At 33.2% G+C, this 27895-nt stretch overlaps 1 protein-coding gene across 2 annotated transcripts in view; it reads right to left on the bottom strand.

Moving 5' to 3' along the window:
* Csgalnact (Chondroitin sulfate N-acetylgalactosaminyltransferase) overlaps window positions 1-27895 on the bottom strand; it is a 525789-nt gene that overhangs the window by 12710 nt on the left and 485184 nt on the right. For both annotated transcript variants that reach the window (XM_072535954.1, XM_072535955.1), the window contains 3 exons: window positions 12346-12676; window positions 11014-11736; window positions 7735-7882 (listed from right to left, as the gene is read on the bottom strand). In XM_072535954.1, coding sequence (XP_072392055.1) covers window positions 7735-7882; window positions 11014-11736; window positions 12346-12676 — 1202 coding nt within the window. The remainder of the gene's footprint in view (window positions 1-7734; window positions 7883-11013; window positions 11737-12345; window positions 12677-27895) is intronic.

Below are 27895 nucleotides of genomic sequence, written 5' to 3'. Positions count from 1 at the left end.
GATGAAAAAACTATAGTTTTTATACTGCAGAAAATATTCTGGTAGTTTCAATTTTGTTCCTTCTATAAAGTTCTTGTCTAGTTAGTGCATTGAAAATACTGTTTTTTATTATGGAACGATGTCATTTAACTCTGGATGAGATAAATAGGGTTCTTAGGAATAGGGTACTTCTTCAAGGTGACATGCGGTAAAATGAGTCTCCCAAAATATTAAAAGTCGCGGCATTTTTATGATACTGAAAGTCGAGCCGAACGTCATTCAGGATGTGAGCTTGCTATAACTGTAGCTTAAGACCGATTTATGGTGTTAACCGCTAAAAGACAACCAACGATTACAGCATTTGAATTGGTTGGCCACTTGTAGCGGGCACACCAGGTCACCATAGGCCATGATTATGTAAGAAATCGTATTCATAAAGCCAATCTCCACAGTCGAAGGCCATTGAGATGTGCACCTATCTCCAGAGGAAATGGCCCTTCAAGATGAAAGTGGTGTTAAGAATATTAAAACTGGGATGAAAATGATTGGGCTACAGTTTTATTTTTCGACGAATCAAGTGGATTTCATTCAGATTTTTGTCGAGTAAGAGTGTAAAAATGATCTTGAAATGTAGAACGTTTAAGACATGTCCAGGAAGTTTACACATACAGAGGTGGTACAGTAATGATATTGAGTAGATATGTAATCGTTTTTCCAGACCACGTCCTTATAGCCCAGTACCTCGACACCATTCTTCAATCTATCGTTCGTTAATTTGCTCGTTGCTGTTGGTCAAAATTTCCACCATATGCATGATAATGCTTGGTCAGATGTCGCACGCGTATGGACAGACTCGCTTTCCAACGAAGGTATAGATCTGTTGCTTTGACCAGCACAATTCCTCAACCTGAATTCCACCGAGCATGTATGGGACATGCTTCAATAAAGAATTACTCCACATATGGGTGACATAAACATGACGTTTCATTTCTAAGAGTGCTTGATAGAAGAATGGAGAAATGTTTGTCAACAGGACATTGACAATCTTATTTTGTCTATGTACGACAGATGTAAAGCCGTAGTAAACCAGGGTGAATGCCATAATTTAATATTAATTTTGTTTTCTTTATTAAGACCATATTTTGTGATTTTTGTAATTGACCCAATTTTTTTTGTACTTAAAGGCGTTCTCGTTATTTTTTGGCATTTTAACAAATTTTGTTATATATTAAATACTTCCAATCACTACAAATCAATTATAATTTATCAAAAAAAATTAAAGAAGAAATTACAATTATTTTTAAAAATACCCCTAGACTTTTTCGATGTCGTATAAAAAAATATAATACAAAATACAGCTAATGCAAAACAATGTTCCGATTATCGATTAACCTCGTTAATGAGAGAGTTGTAACTTGAATTAGCGAGACACGATTGGGATTCAGAAAAGGCCAAGGCACTAGAGAAGATCCGTTTTCTCTAAAGTTCTCACACAGCGATGCTAAGAAAACAACCAGGAGATCTTTTATAGATTTCAAAAAAGCTTTTGACAGAATACGTTAGAAATTCTTGAGGACAAATATAGAAGGAGCTATTATAAACCTGACAAATATTATAAAGAAACTTTCATATTTAAGACAAAGACTATAGAGAACATTGTCAGAAATCACAAACAGCAACTCTTTCATGTTAGAATGTTAATTTTTAACTTTTTTGTCACAAGATAACTGATAAAACTTTTATTTATTTATATACGGCATCCATTTACTTACAATTTTTACAAAGTTACATCCTACAATCAATAAATTATTAAAATAACAAACACCAGTTTTACAAAATTACACCTTAACAACAATAAATTATTAAAATAACAAACACCTCAGAATAATAGAAACATATAAAAATAATACAGATGTACCACAAACTTATTGTAAGATACTTTTTAGTTGTTTTTTAAACAAACTAATTTTGGAGTCAAAAATATCCATTTGTCTTGGTAGGCTATTAGCGCTCCGGACCAATCGTGTAGTTGGTTCATTGATACCATAATTAGTGTGGTGAAATGGCACTGAAAAGATTTCTGATTGTCTGTTGCTTCTACTAGGAACTTTAAGACTAACAAGCGATAAGAGTTGAGGACAATCTATAAAAGCATTGATAACTTTGTCTAAGAAACATAAATCTAACAATGTCCTCCTTGACTCAAGTGTTGGTAAGTTAAGACTATCTCTTACCCACTGATAGTTGTATTCCTCTCTCCTGTATCCACTCCTATAGGCTGCTACCCTCAGAAATTTATTCTGGACTCTTTCAATCTGTTGAATGTAACAGTGGTATGATGGGAACCATACAACTGATCCAAATTTTATTTAATAAAATACCATATTTCACGAACAAACTGGCCTATGGGCCATTTCGCCGAGTTATGATATATACAATTTAATATCTGCTGCATCTCCGTTAGCTAGCGCCATTCCCCCATCCTCATCTCTCAACTTGACCCTAAAACAATCCATAAACCGCCTACCGCGGCCTCCTCTCGGATCTCGATTTGGTCCGTCGTCGTTTTTTTCTAATAAATACTCGAAAAAAGGATGAAAACAAGGACCTTAATAGGAAAAACTCGATAATAAATCGAAGGGCACGGAAGAGGGTGATTTTTTTCTGGCTTCGGTCGTAGCATTGACGTGGAACTTCGGTGCTGGCATTGATAGGTGCGAAAGGAATTATATTAGACACAGATATATTATTTATTTGAATCATATTACCCATTTTTTGTCTGATCTACGTCTTATGCTAATCAATAAATTGGGTTATTACTGACGATTATTTTTAAATTTACTTTTAACTGAAGTGAACACTATAATATTTATGTTGTTATCAAAACAACTACTGCTAGCTGAAAACTATTGATAACATAAAACAAAATGAACAGATCCTGAAAAAGTAATCAATACTGTTTAGAGGAAAACATAAAATATACTCAGTGACATTAGAAATCTTACATGAAGAAGGAATAATTAAGTGTTAAACTTAATTTTTTGGTACAACATGGTAGATTTACATCAAGAATGAAACAATAACGTTGTCAAGAATTTTTATTAACAAGTAATAAAAAAAAATTAATAATATGTTTGGAGACACTAGGCACCGTTTTTATGATACAGTTAATAATCTTGGCAATTTCTTAGAAAGGATTACAATTTCTAATCTATTTAAAATAAATTCCTTATTGTTAATTCATCATCATTATTATCATCATTAGCTCTTTCCATCTGTCTCTGTCTTGTGCGGCTTGTATCCAATTATTGCTAACACGCTTCAGGTCGTCAGTCCATCTAGTTGGTGGGCGTCCTCTGCTCTGTATTGCTTGCTGCCTTGGTCTTTTTTCTAAAATACGTTTTGTCCATCGGTTGTTTATAATCTGGTGACGTGTCCTGCCCAATTCTATTTTAACGACGCGATTTTTTCGACAACGTCTGCTGTTTTTGTTCTACGACGTATTTCTTCGTTTTAAATTTGATCTCTCAGAGAGACACTCAACATCTGGCACTCCATAGCCCTCTGAGTCACGAGAATCTCATTCACTACCTTTTTTGTGAGTGTTAATGTTTCCGCTACATAAGTGAGTATAGGTAAAACATATTGATTAAAGATTTTCCTTTTGAGGCATATGGGTAGATCCGATTTAAATACATAGTTTAATTTACGAAACGCTGACCAGGCTAATCCTATGCGATGTGGGAGCTCACATGGCTGGTTATCTCTGCCCAACCGAATTTTATGTCCTAGGTACGATGTAGTCTGCACAATATCCCATACGATCGGCTATAAGGATGATGTCATCTGCAAATCTCAAATGAATGAGCTTCTCTCCATTTATATTGACATCATGCTCGTTCAATGCTTTTAACATTTTTTGAATAATGGTTTGTTGTATTCTGCTGTTTGCTGTTTTGCTATTCTATTATTAATTATTTTAGTTAAAATTTAAATTTCTGGTCCAAAACGCCCGAAAATCGATTTCAACCTAGATTCAAAAACGTTCGACCTAATGAGCTCACAGCAGAAGAGATAGCCAATATTACTAATAAAATTAAAATAGGTAGAAGCGCTGGTCTTAAAACTGTATGATCACGGATAATCAAGCTAATTGTAAAAGTTCAATAAAACCTACTTAGAAGAATACTTAATATCTTTAATTTGTAAAGAGATTTTACAATAATTGTAAGGAAAAGATTTCGCACATGATTTAAAGTTAGTCAGACTTAATACCATTAATACTTAAACTCGATAACAATCATATTGGACTAATTTGGACAATTTTACAAAAATCTAATTACAAGCAGCTACAAATAGGAGCTACAAATGTTGAGAGCAATATCAGATCACCAGTACGGGTTTTGTAAAGCCAAATCGGTTATTTATATATCATTATCCGTAAAAATAACAAGAAAGCCTTACATACAATAAACAAATGACTTCTGTTTTTATCTTTAGAAAAAAACTTGTGTTTTAAAATGCTTTAAAGGCATTTACAACATTGTGTAAATGCCTTTAAAGTAAATATGCTTTCTTGTCAAAAGTATTGATAAGTTTAATATCTCACCTAAAAAGTCACGTGCAGTATTTTTCAAGACACAGGTTACAAAAAGGTAGTACTTTAAAATTCTCATAGCTGGAAATTTCTCTATATAACAGTTTTACCTTACTTTTTGTAAGGTGTTATCTTAAATTTCAAATTAACTCCGAACGAGCATATTAATAATTGCATTAACAAATGTGAAAAGGCCTTATTATTATTTACAGAGCATACACCAGATCAATTTTGGTCTATGAAAGCTATTTTATGGATCAGCGACAAAATTTAGTTTGCGTAAATTGGATCAAATACAATATGAATATGAATACCAGATTTGTCCTAGGAAACCCTTGAATCTAAATCCTACACCAGCCCATTTGGCAGAATGTAACGAGCCGCCGTTATATCTAAGATATCTATTTTAAATGCCAGCTTTATAATCAATACAGCTTGTTACAAAAACAAACATCTTGTCTTTCTATTGAAAATCTAACAAAAAAATTGTGGTCAAATAAAAACCCTTCGAATCTAGCTATTGCTTTTTACAATCTAGTACATTATTCATTCAATAAATAAATAATTCCATTTTTGTTGGCTCTTATTATGATATACTGTATGAACCTAAACGAAAAATATAGCGTTTTATAGAAATAAAAAAATGGTAAGAGATAAATGAAAATCTACAAAACGACCATAAGACCAATAGTAGTATATGCTGCACAAACATTTACATAAGAGCAAGAGAAAAATAGTGATTGAAAGTTTATGAGGAGGAAGAATATTAGAAAAATACTGGGGCCAAAGAGGGAAAACGAAAAGGATGCAAGGCAATGGATAAATCAAGAAATACAAGAATGGATGGGTCAAGAAAACATAGTGAGAGCAATAAAAGCACAAAGAATTGGATGGTATGGACACATACTGAGAAGAAAAAAGAGCAATCCGTTAAGAGCTATAACGGAATGGATACTACCAGATAAAAGAAACAGAGGCAGACCTAAACTGAGAAATATAGAAAGGGTAATCAAAGAGAGAGAAAAATGGAGAAAAGAAAACAGCGAAGTCACACCAAAAACTGTAAAATAAAACCCAGAATGGGATGATCCTTCACATAAAAAAAATCTTTAAGTGAAAGCAGCTTTAGCTTCTTTGGGAGCCTATAGCTTGTATATATAAATGAATATAAACCTATTGTAGTAATTTCTTCATACAGTTCAATTGTGCATGAAAATTTCGTAGTACAGGATAAGCTGAAAGACTGGAATCACTCTTGTAAACTTTATACTGATGCCACATTATATTTCAAAGGCTATAATAATTTTATCCGACTCACAGTCAGTCCTCTTCGAATTAAGACACTTTTCTAAACGCATATATATTAAGAGACTAATTGCAGCCGTGATTGAAAATCTAAGGCTTCTTAGTTTTTAAAGAAGAATTGTTAGCTTTGTGTATGTATAAAAGGTCACTCTTATATAACAAGTAATAAAAAAGTAAACGATTTGACTAAAGACTCTACTTTAGTGGACCTAGAATATAACGGGTTGTACGAGTTTATACTTTTAACAATGTACCATAATCTTCATTATTCACTACAATTAAAAAAGGCCATTTCTTTCCAAACCCAAACGACATAAAAATCTGCTACTCCGCCCCAGTTATATATTACCCCACCCGAATTCGTTTTCTACCCTTAATTTTGTCAGATTTATATCGAAAGCCGATGGATGCGAGGAAAAAATTGAGAGATTTGAAAGATAACGAGACGATGGGGAATTGAGAACCTAAGAAGGGCCCTACAAGACAGAATGGCAAATTATTTATCAAGATTTGATTCGCAGTGGACTTTTGGCGATAAAAGAGTTTTACTTTAATATGAGCTGCCATAATGAAACAACAAATATCGGTCGTATAAACAAGGGGAAATATTAATGATGGCTTAAAAGAAACATTTGAAAATTTTAAGCAGATTTGTTCAATTTGGTCTAATGCAGAGACGGCGAAGATTAAAGAAAAGAATTTTGTAAAATCATCATTTTAGATGTTCTTTGGGAAGGTATTTGATCTGTTTAAGGTAATTCTGTTACTTCGAATTATATGCCCTATTTATTTTAAGGGTGATAAACAATGACGACCTATACAGAATAACCAATTGACATAAAAAAATGAAACAAAATATAAAACCGTAATTAATGCAAATCACCAATTTTGGTGGCAACAGGAATATGAAAATAAACAAGGTAATTTAAATAAAATTCAAAAGATACCAGAAGACTAAGAACTTTTAACATTAGTTTAAATATGGGAATAAGCAAAAAACAGAAACACTGGTTTTATGAGGACTGCAAGCTTGCTATGAGATCAAAAAATAAAAAAAAACCTAGAAAAAAAACAGCAATATTATAATGGATATCAAAAAAAAATTCAAAGCTTTACCTCGTCTCTCCTAGCATCCACCTCCAAGCATCTCTTTCCCGACTGTTGTTCTCCAGTTATTTATCATCAATATCTTTCTAGCATCGGTTCTTACTTAGTTTATCCATATCTTTCTTGGTCCTCCCACTGGCCGATTTCCTACCATAGTTCAATTGGGTATTTTGTTATTATCCATTCTTATAAAGTAATCCACCTCAACCGAATCTTGGTGCAGGATAAATATAAATCGCCAGCTGTTTGTTAACCTAACCCGTAAACGTATAGGTCATAGCAGACTCACAGCTACCCAACCTCCAAATCAAATCGCCCTATTTGTGACTTATGTAACTGCGACATTAATCTAACACATATCTTAACAGAGTGTCCTAAATATATCAGTGAAAGACAAAAACGCTCACTACCTAATAATATAAAATTAGTAAATTGTAAATTTACAAATATGTTTAATTACTTGAAAGATATTAATGTTTTAAACAAACTGTAACTATTAATGTTTTGAACCTAATAATTAATCAAAAATACTGTTTAGATTTAAGTATCTATGTCTTACCTATAGCACAGCTAATAACCCAAAATGGTCGAAGCTGTTATCAATAAAAGTAAAAAAACATGTAGTAGAATGGATTATAAGTGTGGTCATAGTTTTATTGCATTAAAGAATTTTCAGAACATTTGTTCCACTAAAAATTCTTTGATATTGTCCTGAACTAGAAAAAAGAATATTACTTGGTACTTACTTTTGGATGCCAAATATGGAAAATCCCAGGATCTGTGGCTCGAATAACCTTCATATTACTTCTAACATATTTTCTGTACAGCATAACATCCTCTCCGCCCCATCCGACGATGTCTTCGTCAAAACCGCGCACCTTCAAAAAATCTGACCTGAAAAAACAACAAAAATAACTGAAGAATATATTTTTTCAAGTTATATGGATGTGCCATAAATAGATGGATATATTTTTAAGTAATCAGGTTTTAATTAAAGAGAGCACAAATTGAAATCATCCATAAGAAATTATTTCATACTTTTTGACAGTAACTATTTTGGCGGGAGCGCTTATACAAATTACTAATAAATTGATATACTATATAGAACTAATTGGACTCATCCTTAGAAATTGATTTTACATTTTTGAGAGTCCAAATTTTTAGTATATACACCTGTTTAACCAAGGGAAAACAAAATTTATTTTGTAATTTGATTAAATATATTCAATTTTATTCGGATGTACTCGTATTAGCTTTCCTCTTTACTTGGTATTATTTTGTTTGCTTTATAATTTTTACTAAATATATAAATATTTACTATTTAATCTAGGTACTATTACATTAATTTTATCAACATAAACAAAAGGTTTAGAAATTCTATCACCTCAACAAAAACATATCTAGGCACAGATGTCTTCTCAGATCATAGTCTAATGTCAACATACGACTCAAAATAATTCATAAGAAAACGAGGCCCAAGTCAGATATAAGACTACTAAAAGAAAATGATATCCAGAAAAAAGTAAAAACAGATGTTAATCAGAATTTTTGCGAAAATAGTGAAAGATACTACTAGAGGCATAGAAGAACAGTGGGATAAAATGAAAATATCTATTACCACAATTTCGCATGAATATCTAAAATCAAAAAGAGAAAAGAAGCAAGAATGAATGACAGATAAAATATTGCAGATGATGAAACAGCGAAGAAAATTAAAAGGTAGAAATGACAACGAATATAAAAAGTTGCATCTCACTATAATAAAGGAGATTAAAAGAGCAAAAGAAACATGGCTGACGGAGAAATGTAAGGAAATTGAAACACTACAAGTTAAAGAGGTACAGAACACCAGAAAATAACGCAATACAGGCATAATTGTAGACATTGGAGGCCAAATTTTGACCACCATTGAAGATAAATTACGAAGATGAACAGAATATATTCAAGAATTATTAGAAGATGCAGCACGTAGTCCGACTGAAATAAACAGTCTCTACGGCCCAGAAATAACAAACGAAGAAGTATCAATGACCAATAAGCGGATTAAAGATGGAAAATCACCAGGACCTGATGAGGTGCATGGTGAAATTTTAAAGCTATTAGAGGCACACCAAATCACAGCTCTAACTAAGCTATTCAACCAACATCTACAAGACTGGTTCTTTCCCAAAAGACTGGCTACTATCAATATTCATTCCACTTCCTAAAAAAGCCAACACTAGAAAATGTGAAGAACATAGATTAATTGGTTTGATGAGCCATGTATTTAAAGTAGAGTGAAGTTTATTTGAATTCAGAGCAGGACTCGAAATAAGTGAAGCACTGTTTAATTTACAAGTTTTAATACAGAGAGCCGCGGATATCCCCTGCGATGTGTATGCATGTGTAATTGATTTCAAGAAGGCATTTGATTAAGTCTCACATGGAAAACTAATCGATATCCTAAAAACATCAGTACTCGATGGTAAAGATATAAGACTGATCTCAAACTTATATCTCCAAAAAAAAGGAACAGTGCGATTAGAAAATTACCTGTTCGAGATCTTCACAGTCGAAAAAGGAGTTAGACAGGGTTACATATTGTCACCGGCATTATTTAACATACACTCTGAAAACCAATATAAACATACCAATATAAAAACTTAAATTACAATAGGCGATACACCGTTAGAAAGAGTAGGAAAAATATGCTATTCGGGCTGCAATATTAAGGATACTTGGAATCAGCGCTACGAAATAAAAACTCGTATTGAAAATGCCAGAAGCTCTTTCAACAGTCTTGGGAAGATTCTCTGTAACATATCTTTAAGTATCAGTGTACGCACAAGAATTCTTAGATGTTACATCTTTAGTGTCTTTTTCCATGAAGTAGAAAGCTGTAGCCTTACAGAAAATGCCATAAAACAATTAGAGGCATTTGAAATGTAGTGCTACCGACAGATATTGAGGGGCTCATATATACGCCACAAAAGTAACATAACTATTATCCAGAGGCTAAGGAAAGAGAAAGAAATTATTAAAACCGTAAAAAAAAGAAAATCGGCTTACTTCGGCCACATCATGCGTAGTAGTAAATGCCGACTTTTACGGTTGATTTTTCAAGGCAAGATTGAGAGTAAGAGAGGGCCTGGACGTTAGTGTCTATCCTGTAGATAATCTAGGCTAATCTTAGAAAGTGGACTGGTCTAACGATAACTGATTTATTTCGAGTTTCTGTAAATAGAATAAGATGGGTCAATGTAGTCGCCAATATCTCTAGAAGATAAGCACATTTAGAAGAAGATAATATGGGTAAAATAGTTGTAAAATTGTCTGTATTAATATTAAAGGTGATTTGTTTTTCAAACAAAAACAATATTTTTTGTATGTGATAAAATATTAAAATAAAAAATATTTTTACACCGTTTTTAAATCACGTGTACCAACCGCACGCGGCATTAGTCTCTTCTGCCTATTTTTATTTTTTCCAATCGTTGAATTGTCATAGAAAATGTTTCAGCAGTGAAATGATTCGATCGATGTTGCGTAAACAAAACATTGCAACATTCTCGTTTTGATGGTACAGTTAAGCTTAAAAAAACAGTGCGGAATTCACTGAAAGGCTTCGTTTATGTTTGTTTGTTAGTTGTTGTGTGGATTATGGCTGGAAAATTGGGAAGGTAGGGGATGGCTTTTTACGTATTTGTCGAAATGTTAAAGCTGGATGACATTATTAGCTTTGGCGAGAGTTTTGTGTTTCTCTTATTAATGACACAAAAACATTACTCACTTGCTACTTAGTCAGAGGCTTAATATCGTTTAAAAAAATATTTATCTTTATTATTAAGTAACGTACTCTAATATTTTATTGCAATGATGTAATATCTCATCTTTGACATACAAGTTCTGTCCAAATTTGCTCTGCTGCTGACGACAAAACATTTCAGCGATTAATCAAAAAACAAGAGAATGATATTACTCTGATTTTATACTATGTACTTTATAATTTAAAATTTAGATATTAAAAAGAAATCTAAAGCACTTACCGATACTGGCACGTCATTCCATATCCAAAGTCCCTCCAAAATCCAGTATCCCTCGAAATCACCAACTGATCATTTTCTGGAGGAACGTCTCTACCTTGCAGCGTATACACTACGTGGGGATTGTACAAACTAAACACAACCGGGTAGTAGACTTTCTTGCCAGACTGAGTGTTCCACCGACACCTGTCCAGAAACCTGGCACTAAACACTACATCCACATCACACATAAACAGAAGAACGTCTTTGCTTGAGTCTTTGCTCTTTTCCAAGTCCCAAGTGCGTTCGGCTCCGACGCGAAGACCTTTACCTCTGGAGAAGGTTTCATTAAGAGCTAACAGTCTTAGGTTGTTTGGATTTCCTCCACTATTCTTGGTCATTAATACTCGCGACATGATAGATCTGGCTTCTGAAAGACCTTCTTCCCCAAAATATACTACTGTAAGGTGCACTCTTCGATCATTCTTCAAACCTATCTTGACGAACTTATCCATGAAGCTCTGGAACGTCGCCGTTCTGCCTGATAACGGGAGTATAATGTGAATGAGTTCTTTTTCTTTTGGTCCTGTCAAACCAACGGTATTGATCGTTTGGAGTGGAGCAAACGGTCGCATTATGATAACTTTTGTAAACCCCGACACTTTAGTCCTAAAATATAACTCGTATTGAGTCCCTGTTGTAGGTTCCACCCTGTAGAGGCCTTCCAGGAAATCGTCCAATGTGTACCTTAAAAAAATATTTGGATAACTATTTTAAACTGTCTATCAATTTTTTCTTTATAATTTATATATACCTTAAGAATGGTTAAAAAAAATAGTGTTCACTAATTATGAGAAGAATATGGCAAACTGAATATATCAGTTCATGTTGAATACTTAATAAAAAAAGAGTTCGCCATAAAGATGTTAAAATTATAAATAAAAGAAATCTAATACGAAGCACTGCTGAGTATGGAATTCCTAGGCGAGAACTAGATGACGAGAAACAAATATGGAGCTGGAACCAGCTGGAACAAAACGTAGTTGAATGTTATTATTTTAAAAATAAATCTAAAGTAGAATAATATTAGGTCCAATTTATAAGATGGTAAGGAGGATTAAAACGAAATTAAAATCAATATGTAACGAAAATGAGAAATCAAACGGAAAAAGGCTCCCAGGAAAACCCCAAAGGCAAGACATGTTATAGACTATAGTAAACATAGGTCATAGACCTAACGTATGAAAAAAGGAGACAAATAGTAGCTAACAGAGAAGAAATTTCTGAGTTTATTTTTTAAAGTATCGGATAATAATAGCTTACAAAAACAAAATATAAATCTGCTTTACAACTTACCTCGACATTTTTTCCGTAACGTTCTTATTTAAAATCTCCAACCCCTTCATTAACGCCTCTAGCAGATCCTTCCTCTTGTACCCTATGGGTTTCTCGACTACTCTTTTACCTAGGCCTAAATCGATTGGGTATACCCTGCTGTAAGTGAAATGATTGAAGGGAATCAGTTCGTATTCGTTGTTGAGTGGCGTCCCACGGAAGATTTCAGCTTGCATAATCTGCTTTCGTATATAATTGGAGCATTCTGCGTTAGTGATTGTGGGGTTGGTGGAAGAGTTAAAGCTTATGGAAGAACTCGCCTGCCGAGGGGCCTGGAGACTGTTGGTTCCACCTGAAACAAAGTTAGTTTGTCAATTTTAGATTTAGGTTTGATATCAAAACTTTAAATATTAATAATGTCATATAATTTATTATAATTAATAATAAAAAACTGACTATAAAGAAAGAAGGCAATATCAATGTATGTATGTGCTCACAACTGTGCTTCCTATCTATTTAGCTTCCTAGCTTCCTTAATTTTTCAATTTCTTATCTATCGTCACTTCTGCATCCAATATTTCTGTAACCAGTATATCATATACTAGGATTTTATTATTGTAAATTTCGTAAGTACTTTTTTTGGGCTTTTTTTAAATAGGTAGCTACCTAAGAGATACGGAGATGCTACTTTACGGAGATATTCAACTCCGTAAAGTAGCGTACTCTCTACGCTACTTTACGGAGTTGAAGGGTGGACTTTAACAGCAGCAACTATAAAGAAGTTAGCGGCTCTAGAAATGTGGCTGTATCGACGCATACTGAGAATACCTTGGACAGACAGAGTGACCAACACAGAGGTATTAAGACGAATGGGTAAAGAGATGGAATTGTTAACAACTGTTAAAAGGAGGAAAGCATCATACCTGGGCCATGTGTTCCGTAATGATAAGTACAGTCTGCTACAGCTTATCGTTGAAGGCAAGATTGAAGGTAGAAGAGGTTTGGGTAGAAAGAAGAAATCCTGGCTGAGAAATTTGAGAGAATGATTTCAAATACCAGAAGCCGCGAACATAATACATGCGGCACAAAACAGAGAAACCTATCGTTTGATGGTCGCCAACCTTCGATAGAAGACGGCACATAAAGAAGAAGCTACCTAAGGCCCAGAGGGAGACTACGTCTCAGAGTCAGCAACCTCAATTGGGAGCCCTGCGTTGTCATGCAGTACATCTGTTTAAAATTTCAACATCATACTAACTTATAAGCAAAGATATAATAATTAACAAATTAATATCATTTAAAGAGTATTTTCCCACATATTTAGTGGTTTTACTTATGTATACCTGGTAACTGCACTGATGATAGACTTGTTAGTCCGAAAACGTTCTGTGATGTAGCGCGAAAAGGTCTTTTTAGAATATTTATACGTTTTATAAAGGATTTTTTCAATCAAATTTCAAGAAATAGGGTTTAAACATATAACCTCCATAGCTACATACTTAGAGCGTTTCCCAGAAATTCTTCGTGATCCTAGTGAAAAACAGGAAGAACGATTCCACTAACATATCAAAATGATGAAACAGAGGTATCAGGAGAGATAAGACACTCATATGATGGCCGGTTACTGCTGGAGTCTTCAAAGGGACCGTCCTTTTAAATTCATTTTAAAAATCTCATATAGAGAAGTTTTCAGGTTACGTCAAATAACAGCTTTGTGCTGCGATACCGGTTAAATTAGGTGATAAGGTTAAGGTTCTTCGGCAGATACGTTTGATAATTTTTATAACTATATTGTAAATTAAGCATCTTTCTTTGTATTCGTGTCTTGTTTCTTTCATGGATAACGACTTTACATAAGTCGTATATATTATAATCAGAATGCACATATCTCTTCTTCTTTTTCTTCTTCTTCTTTTTATATTTATGTAAATTTTCTGGCGGTTATATTAAATTGGTGGTGCAGCATATATCTCGTTTATGGTAATAGAACTGTTGAATCTACCAGATTAACTTAAAGTGAAGCGAAAGTGTTTTGGAACAAGATGTGCATATATTATCTGTACGGTCTATTTTTTATTGAAAAATAAATATTTATTGCAATAAAATATTTTTGATACTTCCAATATTTTTGGATTATTTTATATATCTCAGTATTTTTAAGATACATTTTTTATACCACTCTACTACTACAGTAATTCTTGTCGTGTCTTGTGAAAACGACCTGATGGAGCAATTCTGATTGTAGTTTTGGGTTCAGATGACTTAAATAACATAGAAACATTGAAAAACTTTCTGGCAGCAGATTGTGCCTATACCAGTGTTATATAATAAAAAAAGAAAAGTTTATCTGACCTTTTGTCTCAGGTCTGTTGTTGAGTTTTTAATCGCACCAGCGTCGTTAACATCACCCAAAGACCACTTGTATAGCTCTTAAACAAGGTGACGGATGGTATATTTCTTATATATTAAAACTTTTATTGTTGGTGCTGAGGATCGAAGTCATCTCTTCCAGCTTGATATATCAGTATCTTTGCCGCTTAGCTATAACCTCATTATTATACAATTGAGTTTCTAGAGAAATAATATTAAAGTTTAACAAACGAAATTTTTTAAACATATAGCTAGAACATAACCTCATTTTTAGTCATTTAGATTTAGTTTAAAGTATTTTTTAAATTTGCTTCAGCTCATTCGTGAATTTCGTAAAAATATAAAAGCGTTTTATCTTTTATTGTTAAACGGTTATGTCTAAATCTAATAAATGAAAACTTTTTAATTAGTATTTAAAAGAGTAGCTATAAAATGTTAAAAAAAATTAAATACACCTATGCTTTGTTTTAAATCAGCAACTGAACGAAATAAATTATAAAACGAGCGATAAAACTTCCTCGTTTAATTAAAACGAGTGTGGGACCGGTTGTAACAAAGAATTAGCCAGAAAGAAGAAGCACAAGAAAAATAGAGCAAAGAGAGGGAGTGTGTTAGAATGGAGTCATTAAACGGTGTTATAAATTGAGCTTGGTCACTTAATTCTGGATGAAAAACAGAAAATTTCTCACTTGGTGTTTGTTTGTTGGCTCGTTACTTTGTTTTTCTGCTGTTGGCAATGTTGCTGGGATCGGAAAGAGGGTTATAAAGTAGAACTGACACGGGCTTGTGAGATAGTTTTGTTGTTTTTACCGTTCGGCTTTCAAGAAGGGACATATTACATAATTTTGGGAGAAAAACGTTCAAAAAATCAAATTTTTGTTCGACTAAATTTAGATTGAATTATATATTGGATGTATTTGGATTTATTTACTCCTTTTTAACTCTTAATATTATAGAATTGAAATTTTAAGCAGTGGATTTATTATTCAATACTTACTTAATACAAAATTAGTATATAGTTCAGCGACAAAGAATTTTAAAATTATTTGAAATTTGACAGTAATTTTAATAAATCAATAACATTATGTATATCTTCACCAGTCATCTAGATATAAAGTATTATCATTAAAAAGCAATTCAAATCTCGTATTATTTAATTATTTTAGTCAATATTTTAAATTCTCTCTGTCAGGAGCATTAAATAGGACGTGCAGATTTGTTAGCTTTACACTAATTGTGAAAAAAAGTAATATTGAGTGAACTCGTCCAATAAAAATGTCCAATTTTTCTACTATGAAATTAAAGTATCATTTAAAAGTATACTTGAAGACTGAAGTGTTAAATGACGGTCCTGTATATGAACACCCCATTAGTACTCTTCACAGTGACTTTGTCTATCTATTCTTCGTTTTCTTTAAATCTTGACAACAACTTGTTAAAGTTAATTATGAAAACTATCTTTGATTATATAAGTATTTGTCATCCAAATAAAAAATACTCAGAATGAAATATCTGTATCAGAAATTGGTTTTTAATTATTAAAAAAATTTCGATAAAAAGTAACTTCTGAGAACTTATAATAACTTCTAAACACATGTATTAATAAATAAATAACTACGAGTGTTTTGTCTATATTTTATCATTGACGTATATGCAGTAGACAGGCTTCAACTTCGAGAACTACGATCAAGTGGAGTTGCATTTAGACAAACAAACAGGAAAGCAGAGCTTTGTCGAGCTCATTATCCTTGTTTGGGTGAACGAGACTTTTAAATCCAATTAAGTTAGTAAAGCCAACAAGGCGGAAGAGCTTCGATTCGCATCTCTCTTTCTCTTTTTCTCTGCCATCAGGCTCATTAGGTAAAGTTCACATGACCGTGAGGTTAGCCGCAGAGGCCAAGCTGGAGATCCGCCGTCACGTTATTTGGAAAAATGTGCGGGTTTTGCAACTTAAGAGAAAATCGTAAATTTGGAGATTTTTCACAAAAAAATTAGTTTTTATTTTTGGTTTTTTAAGTGTCCAAATGGGACACTCAATGTTTACTGTGTTAATTGGGATTTAACTAAAATTTTAGACACCACTATACAATACAAAACTAAGTCAAATACAAAGATATTATTTAGGGTGAAATATACATATAAGAAAACATAATTTGATTTTATTTTGTGTTAATTTTAAAATTTACAGTATTTTTATTAGGTATATTATAGATTATTCTAATTATATCACAATGAAAGACAGCAATGAAAATTATAATATTTATTCTCCTTTTCTTTAACTTCTTATTCTTTGCAACTTGACATGTTGAATTCTCTTGAATTTTTTGAATTTAAAACTTTTGACGAGACTCTATTTTCAGTTAACGCTGTCTAGCTAAGTTTTTGTACAAAAATTTCCCCTTTTCTTAATAAATTAGTTCCGAGTGTGAGAGATTCAATTTAAATAAAATCTCAGGACCTAACAAATATATTTCTTATGAAAAAGTTACAAAAACAGTCATACGACTCGATTTTGCCTCAGTTCGTTTTTTGTGTAAAGTTTTGTTCACTCACAGACGTAGTAAGTTAAGTTAAGGCTTCTCCGTTTTTAATTAATTGAAATATTAAGAGATCCTTTTTCTTTTTGTATATTTATAGAGTCCTACTGGCAGTTTACTTTTATTGCCGTTACGCTTTCCCGGACCTATTTTACTTTTTGATTTCTGTCGACGGTGTTAACAACATTTCATTCTGGTTTACTTCTTCTTCTTCAGTGCCTTATCCGGTCCGGATGTTGGCGATCATCAAGGCTATCATGGTTTTGTTGACTGCTCTGCGAAACAGCTCCGCTGAGGTCATCCCAAACCATTGTCGGAGATTTTTCAACCACGAGATACGACGGCGTCCCGGTCTTCTTCTGCCAAATACTTTACCCTGCATAACAAGTTGAAGAATTCGATATTTTTCTTCGTTCCGCATCACGTGGCCGAGGTACTCAAGCTTACGTTGTTTAATTAAATAAAGCACTTCTTTTCCTTTTGTCATGCGCTGTAGGACCTCAACGTTGGTGACATGGTCCACATAAGATATTTTTAGTATCCTTCTGTATATCCACATCTCGAAGGCTTCAATTCGTTTTTCAGTGGCTTGCGTCAGTGTCCAGGCGTCAACTCCATATAGTAACACTGGAAGAACGTAGCACCTCACTATTCGCATCTTGGTTCCCAAACTGAGATCACTGCAGCACAGCAAGGATCTCAACTTAATAAATGTAGACCGTGCCATTTCAATTCTGGATCTAATCTCTTGAGCGTAGTCCCATTGTACGTTGAGGGTAGTTCCGATGTAAGTGAATCTGTCGACTCTCTGGATCTCTTCGCTACCTGCCATTAGTGCCCCGGGATCTAAATTTGTACGGCTGACAACCATGAATTTAGTTTTCTTCTGGTTTACTAGAAAAGGAATTTTTTGAGAGCACCAACATGTCGGCCCTTTTAAATACTACCAAAGCCCTTTTGTTTTCGTTGTATCAGATTTTCTTTACGAATGTCAACGAACTATAATGAGAGTGGTAACTAACTTGTTCGGACCATTCGTTTGGACATGTTGCTACATTAAAAATGTCTACAGTGTATAATGGGTTGCATATCCATAAGGCTTTTATTAAATTTATCTCTGTATTGAATGTGTTAAGGTTGCTATAAACAACGTTAGGAATCGAATAAATAATGTTGGTCATGCTGTCTTGTTTGGTCGTTTGCAAGCAGTAACAGACCTCAGGGCAATCGGCCATATTTTTTGGGAATTATATTTTGGATTCTTGTGAGAATTAACTGTATTGGGGATTATTGAGTTGAAGCCCTTTGTAGCCTTTTTTTTGTATGGAGCAATATAAAAAGCGTGTCTCTTTTAAAGCGATCTTCAGAAGGATGGTGAATCTTTATATTAATCCATTACGCAGAGGTTAATGGTTACGTGGATCTCCAGTTTAGTGATAATTTATAGTGATACAAAAATTGAGTGTTATTTTAAATAAGCTTAAAATTGTGCTGTTCTTGTCTTCTTATAGACAATTTAATAATTTTGCTTCTAATCTGTTCTAATACAATAATTATTATTTAGTTGTTTAGATCAATAAAGTTGTTTTTTTAGATACTATATGGAGATCTCTAGGGTTCTATAAACCTGTTAAAGGTTATTATTTTTATATTGTTTTTTTTTCTTCTTTATAGAAAATCTTGTGATTTTTATAAAGTGATAATTATCTTTATTTTGTACTAGATACATTAATTATAGTATTTTGTTAACAAAAGATGGTTCTTGTTTTTTAACCTTCACGTATACTTTTTCATATATTCAGCACATCGCCCATTGCATTGCATTGAGTCAAACAAAAAATAAAATAGGTATATAGGTATTTTTGTTTTCCTATTTTGCAAATCATGCCATTACATTTTTCTTTATTTATTCACTCGTATTAATTTTTTCTATTTATTTTAAACGTTGTTTTAGCGTTTGGCATTCCTTTCCTCGGGTAGCTGTAGCTTCCTCTGTAGGTATTTTTAATGATTTTGTGGAAACCATCAGGGTCTTCTACCACTAATGCCACAAATTGGTTGCATTGCTCTTGTAGTGATACTTTTCAAAGTTAACATGCTCCTTTTCTAAATTGACTGTACCGTACTGAAGACGACCAATAGTCAGAAATACGTATATACTGTTGCCTTCCATCGATATATCTATTTTGTTTTTTTGTTTTCCTGTTTTACGAGACATGCCATTACATTTTACTTATACCGATAACGACATTGTTTTGTTGACGATAGGAATTAAGATTTACTGCAATTCCATCTCTAGAGTATATTTATTATAATGCTCTAAAACTAATTTTTTGGTTATTTTTTAGCCTTAATAGCAATACAAATAAATAAGTAAGTAAATAAGTAATATGCTTTATTGTCACTGAAAATTGTACAAATTTTATGGACAAAGCTTATAACAATAAGACAAGAAAGAAGAAAAAAAATCAGAATAAGAATCGTTTGTACTTTTTGATAAAAAAAAAACAATAAAATTCTTCCAAACTTAAACATAAAAAATACTACCTAATTAAGAACCTACAAACTTCGCAAAATGTACCTAACAAAAAATAAAAATCAGGAAAGCAGATTAATGAATTAAGGGCTCAAATATTCCACCTCCTTGTGCTAAACAGTAATCAAATCTGTCATACAGATTTCTCCTTATATTTTGGAGTAGGGCTGGTGTAATGCTTACAGAAAAATAAAGTATTTTTGCCCTTAAATCGACTAGGTTAGTGGTCCAAACTGATGCCTATAAATGTTTTCTTTGAGAAAACCCAAAAAAAAGAAATCGTTAGGCGCTAAGTCACAGGATCTAGCGGGCCATTTAAATTGTATCACGTGTACTTATCAATCGATCAGGAAACGTTTGATTGAGGAAGTCAATAGTTGCTCTAGAGTTGTGAGCCGAACACCCATCCTGTTGGAAATAAACCTCCTGAAAATTAACGGGAAGGCATCGAACTGCCGGAATGATCCTATTCTGTAAAAGTTGTAAATATTTGGGCCCGTTTCAGTTTCCATCGATAAAAAATGGACCGACAATATGGTCGCCTAACATCCCAGTCCAAACATTTAACTTTTGCAGATGCTGCGTTCGCACTGCAATATTGAGGTGCTTATTTTTCCGAGAATAATACCTTGCAACGGATGGATTGTGTTTTTGTGAAACAGTTCTTGTGATTCTTATGTGATCTTATGTGATCTTATCTTAAAACAGTGATACCCATTCCTTTTGAGAACTCGCTGGACAGTTCGAGCATTCACGTTAACTTTCCTAGCAATTTGTACACTATTGAAGGGTTCACTAGCTTCCACAAAAGCACAAATATCAATATCCCTGTTTTGATGCTCCTAATTCATTACCTTCATGACACTTTTTACAACTGTTTACACATACCGAAATTTAAAAATGTTTAATGGTATTTTTAGTTGTTGTAACACTTGGTAAGGGTCTATTTTTGAAGGCAACAATAAATAAATCAATTACTTCGTGTATGGAATGACCCTGAAATTACCATGTTACAAGTTGCACTTTCAGAACTTCGTTTTAAATTTTTAATGTCAATGTATTCTGTCAAAACAATTTCTTTTATGGCAGATTTATTAGACTCACACCTCATTAGACAGCAACACACACCTTTCTGCTCCGGTCACTTAAAGTCTCAGCCACAAATCACCGAAGGGTTAAAACCACCGAATTCAAATTGAATTAACCACCGCGACCTTCGCATTCAATCGCCTCTACCCGTATCTCCCCTAATTTCCTTCATAACCGAGCAATGTCAAAACTATATAAGGTTTAAAATATGACTGGGAGCTCGATGGTGTAGATATTGGTTTTGTACAGTGTGATAAATTACGGGAGGCGGAAAGTTTCTTTATAGGTTGCAATAAAATTTCGCACCAGCCACATTCACTCTCCATGTGGAGGAAGAACGGTTTTATGATTTATTCCGTCACGGAGCTCGGTAACGTATCAGGGCCAATTTCGCCGATTTTTTATGAATCGGTTTAATACAAATCATATTTTACAATTTGCTTTGGGAACAATATAAAGTAAATGGTTTTTTCACAACACGAGGCTCCCTTTAAATTTAGCTCGAAGTAGTAGAGTAGAAGTAAATTCTTTAACAAGAAAATTTAGTACAATGGAAAAGTTTTTTAATTTCGTATTTCAGCTACACTTTAGATACAACAGCATAAATATTTATAAATGTTCTAATCGAATATTTAATATATATATATATATATATATATATATATATATATATATATATATATATATATATATATATATATATATATATATATATATATATGGTATACATAAAAGTGTCATGTCATTTACGGAGTTGATTAGCCATTTCACTATCACGTTGGACTCTGCGGGTTGATAGCGGGATATAGCGGGATATTGTAAGCATTGGAAAATAAAGGAAGAAGTCATAGATGTAATTGAAGAGCTTAATGTGAAACAATGACAAGCCACACATGAGTTCAAAAGAGTTAATACTATGCTCCGTTAAAGTAATAGTATAACAAGCCACTAAAAATTAATTTCAGCCCTTCGTTTGCCGTTTGCCGTTAATAGACGGCGTTAATAGATGGCGTGATAAATCTATGGTAACACTATTGCATAGGTCTAATTTGTCTTAGTATCTTTTTTTTAATAACGGATTAATTACGGCTGTCGCCGCTTCTCCGCCCCCATCTTTTTCTGTCATATGCAGTTGCCTCTCCGTGGTCGTCCGTGGATCGTAACTTCTCCGTGGTCGTCCTCTCTTTCTTCTTTCAGGAGGGATCCATTCCAGTACTCCCCTAGGCCATCTGTACTCTGGCATTCTTTTAACATGTCCGAACCAGATTAATTGTTTTCTTTCTATGTCATCATTGATATTTCGCTTTATTTTTATTTCGTTTCTTATTTGTTCGTTTCTAACTCTCTCCAGTTTCGATCTACCGCAGCTTGGTCTCATGGTCTCAGATAATCCATTTCTGTCGTCATAAGTTTTTTTCTATTAGCTTTGGTGAGGTCCCATACTTTCGAACCGTAAAGTGTAATACTTTGGACTATAATACCGTAAATGTGTTTTTTGCTTTCTCGTCGAATTGTTTTTTGCCAGAGAAGGGAGTTTAATGCACGGGTCGCTACTCTGCCCTTGTTTATTCTTTTCCTGATTTCATCTGCGCTATTTCCCTTCTTGTTGAAAATGAACCCCAAATATTTGCAGGATTGCACGCCTTTGATTTTGTCGTCTTCCAATACTAGGTCACATATTTCATCTGTTCCCACTAAGAGATATTCACATTTTGTCATATTCATGTTTAGACCTGCCACCTCATATTCTTCTTGCAGTTTTCTTACCATATATCTAAGATGGTAGCTGTCTTCGGCAATTACTACCTAGTCATCCGCAAAGAAAAGTGTATATAGCGTGTTTTCTCCCACCGTTATTCCCATGTTTCTACATTTTTTTACCCATTTCACTAAGGATCTATCTAAATAGATTTTATATAAGGTGGGTGACAGACAGCAGCCTTGTCTTAGTCCCTTTGTTGTTTGAAAAGGAGAGGTGATTTTTTGTCCCATTTTAATTCTTGCAAAGTTTTGTTCGTAGTATTTTTGAGTGGCGTTAATAAGAATTGGGTTTATTTTCAAGTTACCCATCTGTATCCATAGTTGGGAGATCGTATCTCCCCCATAAAACCTATATAGCTTTAAAATATTTGGAAAAAGCATATTATCATATGCTTTTTCCAAATCTGTTAAAGCTATATGTGTTTCTCTATTTCTCTGCGTTCGTTTTTCCATTGCAATTTTTATTGTTAAAATATTATCTATAGTAAAGCGTCTGACCCTAAATCCCGCTTGTTCTTCGGGTTGTTTATCTTTAATATCATTTTCTATCAGGTTTCGTAGTACTTCTGTGTATAGTCGGCCTATAGTAGCAATCACTGCGATTTCTCTATAGTCTTAGTATCTACTCGACATAATGACAAGCCACATCAAAATAGCGAACATGAGCGGAAGCGATTCGGATATTTCCGTGAGTTTTGACGATTTTAGCAAGAAAAATACTGAAGTTAAGTCGACGTTTGATGAAAGTGACCGCGATCCTGACTATGTACAATTTAGAAGTAACTCAACTGATAAAAATACAGCGGTATGTGATTTTTTTGTTAAGTGTGGCTTGTCACATTATTACCATTTAAGAATAAAGTATGATTGTAGTGGTTTGTGACATAACTTGTTATATTATTACATTTTGTTGTAAGATAATGAACAAAGTCCGTCAAGAAAAAGGAAAAAACCAAACACACCTGACAAAACTCGATGGAGACAATGATATAAACACTGTTATTCAAGATCAAAAAGAAAAATTCGACGAAATTTAGGGCAGCCATAATTATGTAAGCGACAACATGAAAAAAAATGGTGAAGAAGTGGGACCGAATTGCGTAGGGAAGGTAGAAGTATAGGGAAAATCTTCAGGGCCACGAGAGCAATATTTTTAACGAGTTTTGGAACCTAGGTTCATGGGAGTTACAAAATAGCTACTTATTCGGATGTATAGGTATTGTTAAGAAGAAAAGGTCCTACCGAAAAAAGCAAAAACATCAAGAATCGCGTAGAAAGAGCAATGCGACTCCATTAGTGTTAATAGTGAAACTACACGTGTCTGTAAAACATCTTTTTAAATATCCATGGACTTCAAGCTTCTAAGGGCAGAGTAAATAACATTGTTCGCATAAAGATAAAAGGAAATCTAGTGCCAGAAAGAGACAACAGAGGAAAGCATACAAACCGTGTGAACAAAATATCTGATTCGGAAATACTAAGTGTTAAAAAACCACATACATTCGATTACAAGGTATCAAAGTTACTACAGTCGACAAGAGAACATAAATAAAGTTTACCTTGATCATAACATGAGTATAGTCAGTTTCTATTCAGATTGATATGTCCCTTGGTGTAAAGAAACGGGAACTGAACCGGTTAAAAAGTATACTTACCGTAAGTTATCCTATACCGAGTATATTATTGGATTCAAGTTGCCAAAATCAGACACTTGTAAGACATGCGACGAAATTAATATTCAAATAGAGTCAGCAAAATCAGAAAAAACAGATTATAGCGAATTAACAACAAGACTTAACTTGCACAAGTGTAATGCTCACGCAATGGAACAATTACTAAAGAGCGAAACAGCCCGGTCCAAAATTATTGATAAGAAGACATTTGTTATATCGTTTGACTTGCAGCAAGCGTTAATGATTCCAAAATTAACCACTGAGTCTGCATTTTATTGCAGGAAAACATGGATGTATAATCTACGAATCCATGATGGTACGGAAACGCTGGTTGTATGTTTGTCTGGACGGAAAACGTTGCAAAAAGAGGAAGTGAAGAAATTGCATCAATACTCATGAAATTTCTCAGCTCAAAGATATAGGTGAAGTAAAACATCTCATTTTATTTACGAATAATTGTCCTAGGTAAAACAGAAACTGGCATTTAATATCTTTATGGTTCCAGCTAGTGAAGGAACAAAATTTTAAGTCTATTGCATATCATTTTTTAGTCTCCTTCTCTCTGACAGGAATTTTGCTCTTATAGAAAAGCCACATAGAAATTATGCTAAGCAGGTGTACTCTCCTGAGAGGTGGCATAAAATTATACAAGAATCTAATAAAAAAAGCCCTTCAACTTATTGTTATAAAGCAACAGGAAAATTTCCTTAATGTACAACCATTCTTAGAGAACATTAAAAACAGTATTCTCACTGATGACCAGCAATCTTTAAATTTTTCCAATATTTTTTCCTTTCTATTAAAAAGTGATAACAGAAAAGCATTTTACGTTAAAAAATTCTGTGAATGGTACCTACAATCCCGTCATTTTTGCCAAGAAGGAACGTCCAAATGGGCTTTCTGTATTGCTGGGCATTCGGATTGCAAAATAGAAACTTGAAAACGTGAGATCATTAGTAAACTACATACCTTCAGTGTATCATCCCTTCTACAATAGTTTACGAGAGGATGTCAGCCCTGATGTTGCCGTTGAGGTCGCCAAGCTGGTTGATTAAATAAGATTTTGGGTATTTATATTGTAATACTGTAACAAGTCACATTTTTTTTAATAAAGACTGTTTTTTTCTTAAGTTTGAAGTAATTTAATTAAAATTGTTATAACTATAGTTCCATAGGGCATGATGCATCGACATATCTAAACTAAAACAACAAAAGTTGTTACTGGATTTTATAACATTTAGAGTCAAATATCTCACTACCTTTTTAAGGCTTGTTATTCTTTCATACGTTAAGTTTTGCAGACGATCAAGTAGTGATTGCACAAGACCAAGACGACCTCAGCTACATAATGAAGAAATTACAAGAAGAATATACCAAGGCTGTCCTAGATATTAACCTCGCGAAAACAGAGTACCTATCTACAAGTGAAGAAGACATAGAAGATCTACAGATTGATGAAAACGTAACCATCAAAGGAAAGGATAAATTCAAATACCTGGGGTTTATAATCACGAAAAAGGCAACAACAGAGGAAGAAATTACACAAAGATTAGGACAAACAAGAACAGCAATCCGACAACTTAACTCAGCATGGTGGGATAGACACCTAAATATGAAGACAAAAACGCAGATTTATAAATCATTAGTGCGAAGTATTATGACATATGGGGCTAAAAATTGGATCATAAACAAGAAAAACAGCAGTAAGATAGTAGCAACAGAGATGGAATGCCTGCGAAGATGCTGCAGAGTAACAAGAATGGATAGGAGAAGTAATGACGAAATAAAGCAAAGAACATCAATAGAAACATACTAACATATATAGAACAAAAAAGACTAAAGTGGTATGGACATGTAAGAAGAACTAGCGACAGCAGATGGATAAAGAGAATAACCGAATGGAGCCCCATAGGAAGGAGGAAAAGAGGACAACCCCGAAAATCCTGGAGGAACGAAGTAGACGATGCCATGAGTAAGAGAGGACTAAACGATGGAGAATGGAACAACAGAGAGAGATGGAAACGGTTGAGCGAGGGAAGGCAGTGAATACTGTAGAATCCCTAATATATATATATATATATATATATATATATATATATATATATATATATATGTATATTCTTTCACATTAAGCCCTTCAATTAAAAATAGCCTTATAGCAATAGCTGGAATATTTAACTGCATATTTTACGTTAAGCAGTAAACAAATATACGCTAATTGATGACAGATAAACGAAAATAGCATATTTAATCGGTTCTCTGATTTCAGTCTTAATTATCTAGTAAATTATCTTTTTGCTGCGTTGGTTAGAATTAGATATCTTCTGCAACGAAAATTGTCAAAATATAAGAAAAAATGCAATTTTTATTACTATGTAATTGTAGTTTAGTCCCATCTAAACATATTATAATGTATGTCACAGATTTTAGTTTAGATAACAAATTTCACAGCTGACAAAAGATTTAAATTTCACTATTATTTACCGATCTGTATACAGCAAATAGCTACATTTATCGCCCGACATGAAATAATTACGTAAAGTAGCAACATTCCTACGGGAACGGCGATAAAAATCATAATCGTAAATGTGTAGCTGGTTAGCGTGCTAAATGGAACGAGACCATTTACATAAAGTAGTTGCATAGCTCGTTGAAAAACGTTCATAACATTCGCATACATCTTTTAAAAACTCCTTCATTATGAATATTTTAACCTTTCAGCTTTGGAATAACCATTAATCTCTCGGTGTCGGAAGTGCGCGATAAACAATGGAGAAAAAATGGTTTATTTTTAACCTGGCACTTCAATCATTTTATTAAAGGGAAGAATTTTTTAGACTTCATATCTTTTATGCTATTCTGAGAACAAATTTTTCTATAGTTTTGTAAATTCTATGTAAGATATAAGTTTTGTAATTAAATATAAATGAAACTAGTAATCTATAAATAAAAACCTTCATCTATTAAGTACAAATCATAATCATCATCATCAAAAAAACAAATATAAACGAGAAAATCTTAGTGGTTTACTGTATACCATAGTTTAAAAAAAAAATACCAAAACAATAAAATAACAATTTCCTGTGTATAATGGCACATATTTATTACAAAATTTAAGTTTTCTAAAAGAATTAAAAATTTCAAAACCATTTTGGTCTTATCAGAAAAAATATCTTCACAGTAATTGAACTATGGCTAGTTTTAACAAGACACTGATAATGTTCTGATCAAAAGGTTCTGGAATATGTAACCATTTTGGATAATTTATGTTTTATAATAAATAGGATAGTTGGAGGCAAAAACACGCAGTTTCGTTATCTCCTGTTATCTTCAGAAATTATAATAGTTTAAAACTTTTCCAATGTGAATATGGGAGAGCTTACATATTGTTTTTCCATTTTAAGTATCGAAAATAGTTCTAAAATCTCACTAATAAATGAACAAAAAGTTTTTAAAAAAGCTTTATTTGCGTACTCTTGTCCCAACAAATGGTGTAGTAGTAGTAGTGCGTATTTATACCCCAAAACTAAAATGTATAAAACCCCAAATAAAAGAGATGGTAGGCGTTTAAAAGAAACCAATCTTTATTGCAAACAACCAAACGT

Source organism: Diabrotica undecimpunctata, chromosome 6, assembly GCF_040954645.1.
Source record: "Diabrotica undecimpunctata isolate CICGRU chromosome 6, icDiaUnde3, whole genome shotgun sequence".
In the NCBI taxonomy this organism is placed as follows: Eukaryota; Metazoa; Arthropoda; class Insecta; order Coleoptera; family Chrysomelidae; genus Diabrotica; species Diabrotica undecimpunctata.
Note: the sequence above shows the minus strand (reverse complement) of the source record. Positions and strands in the feature narration are given on the sequence as shown.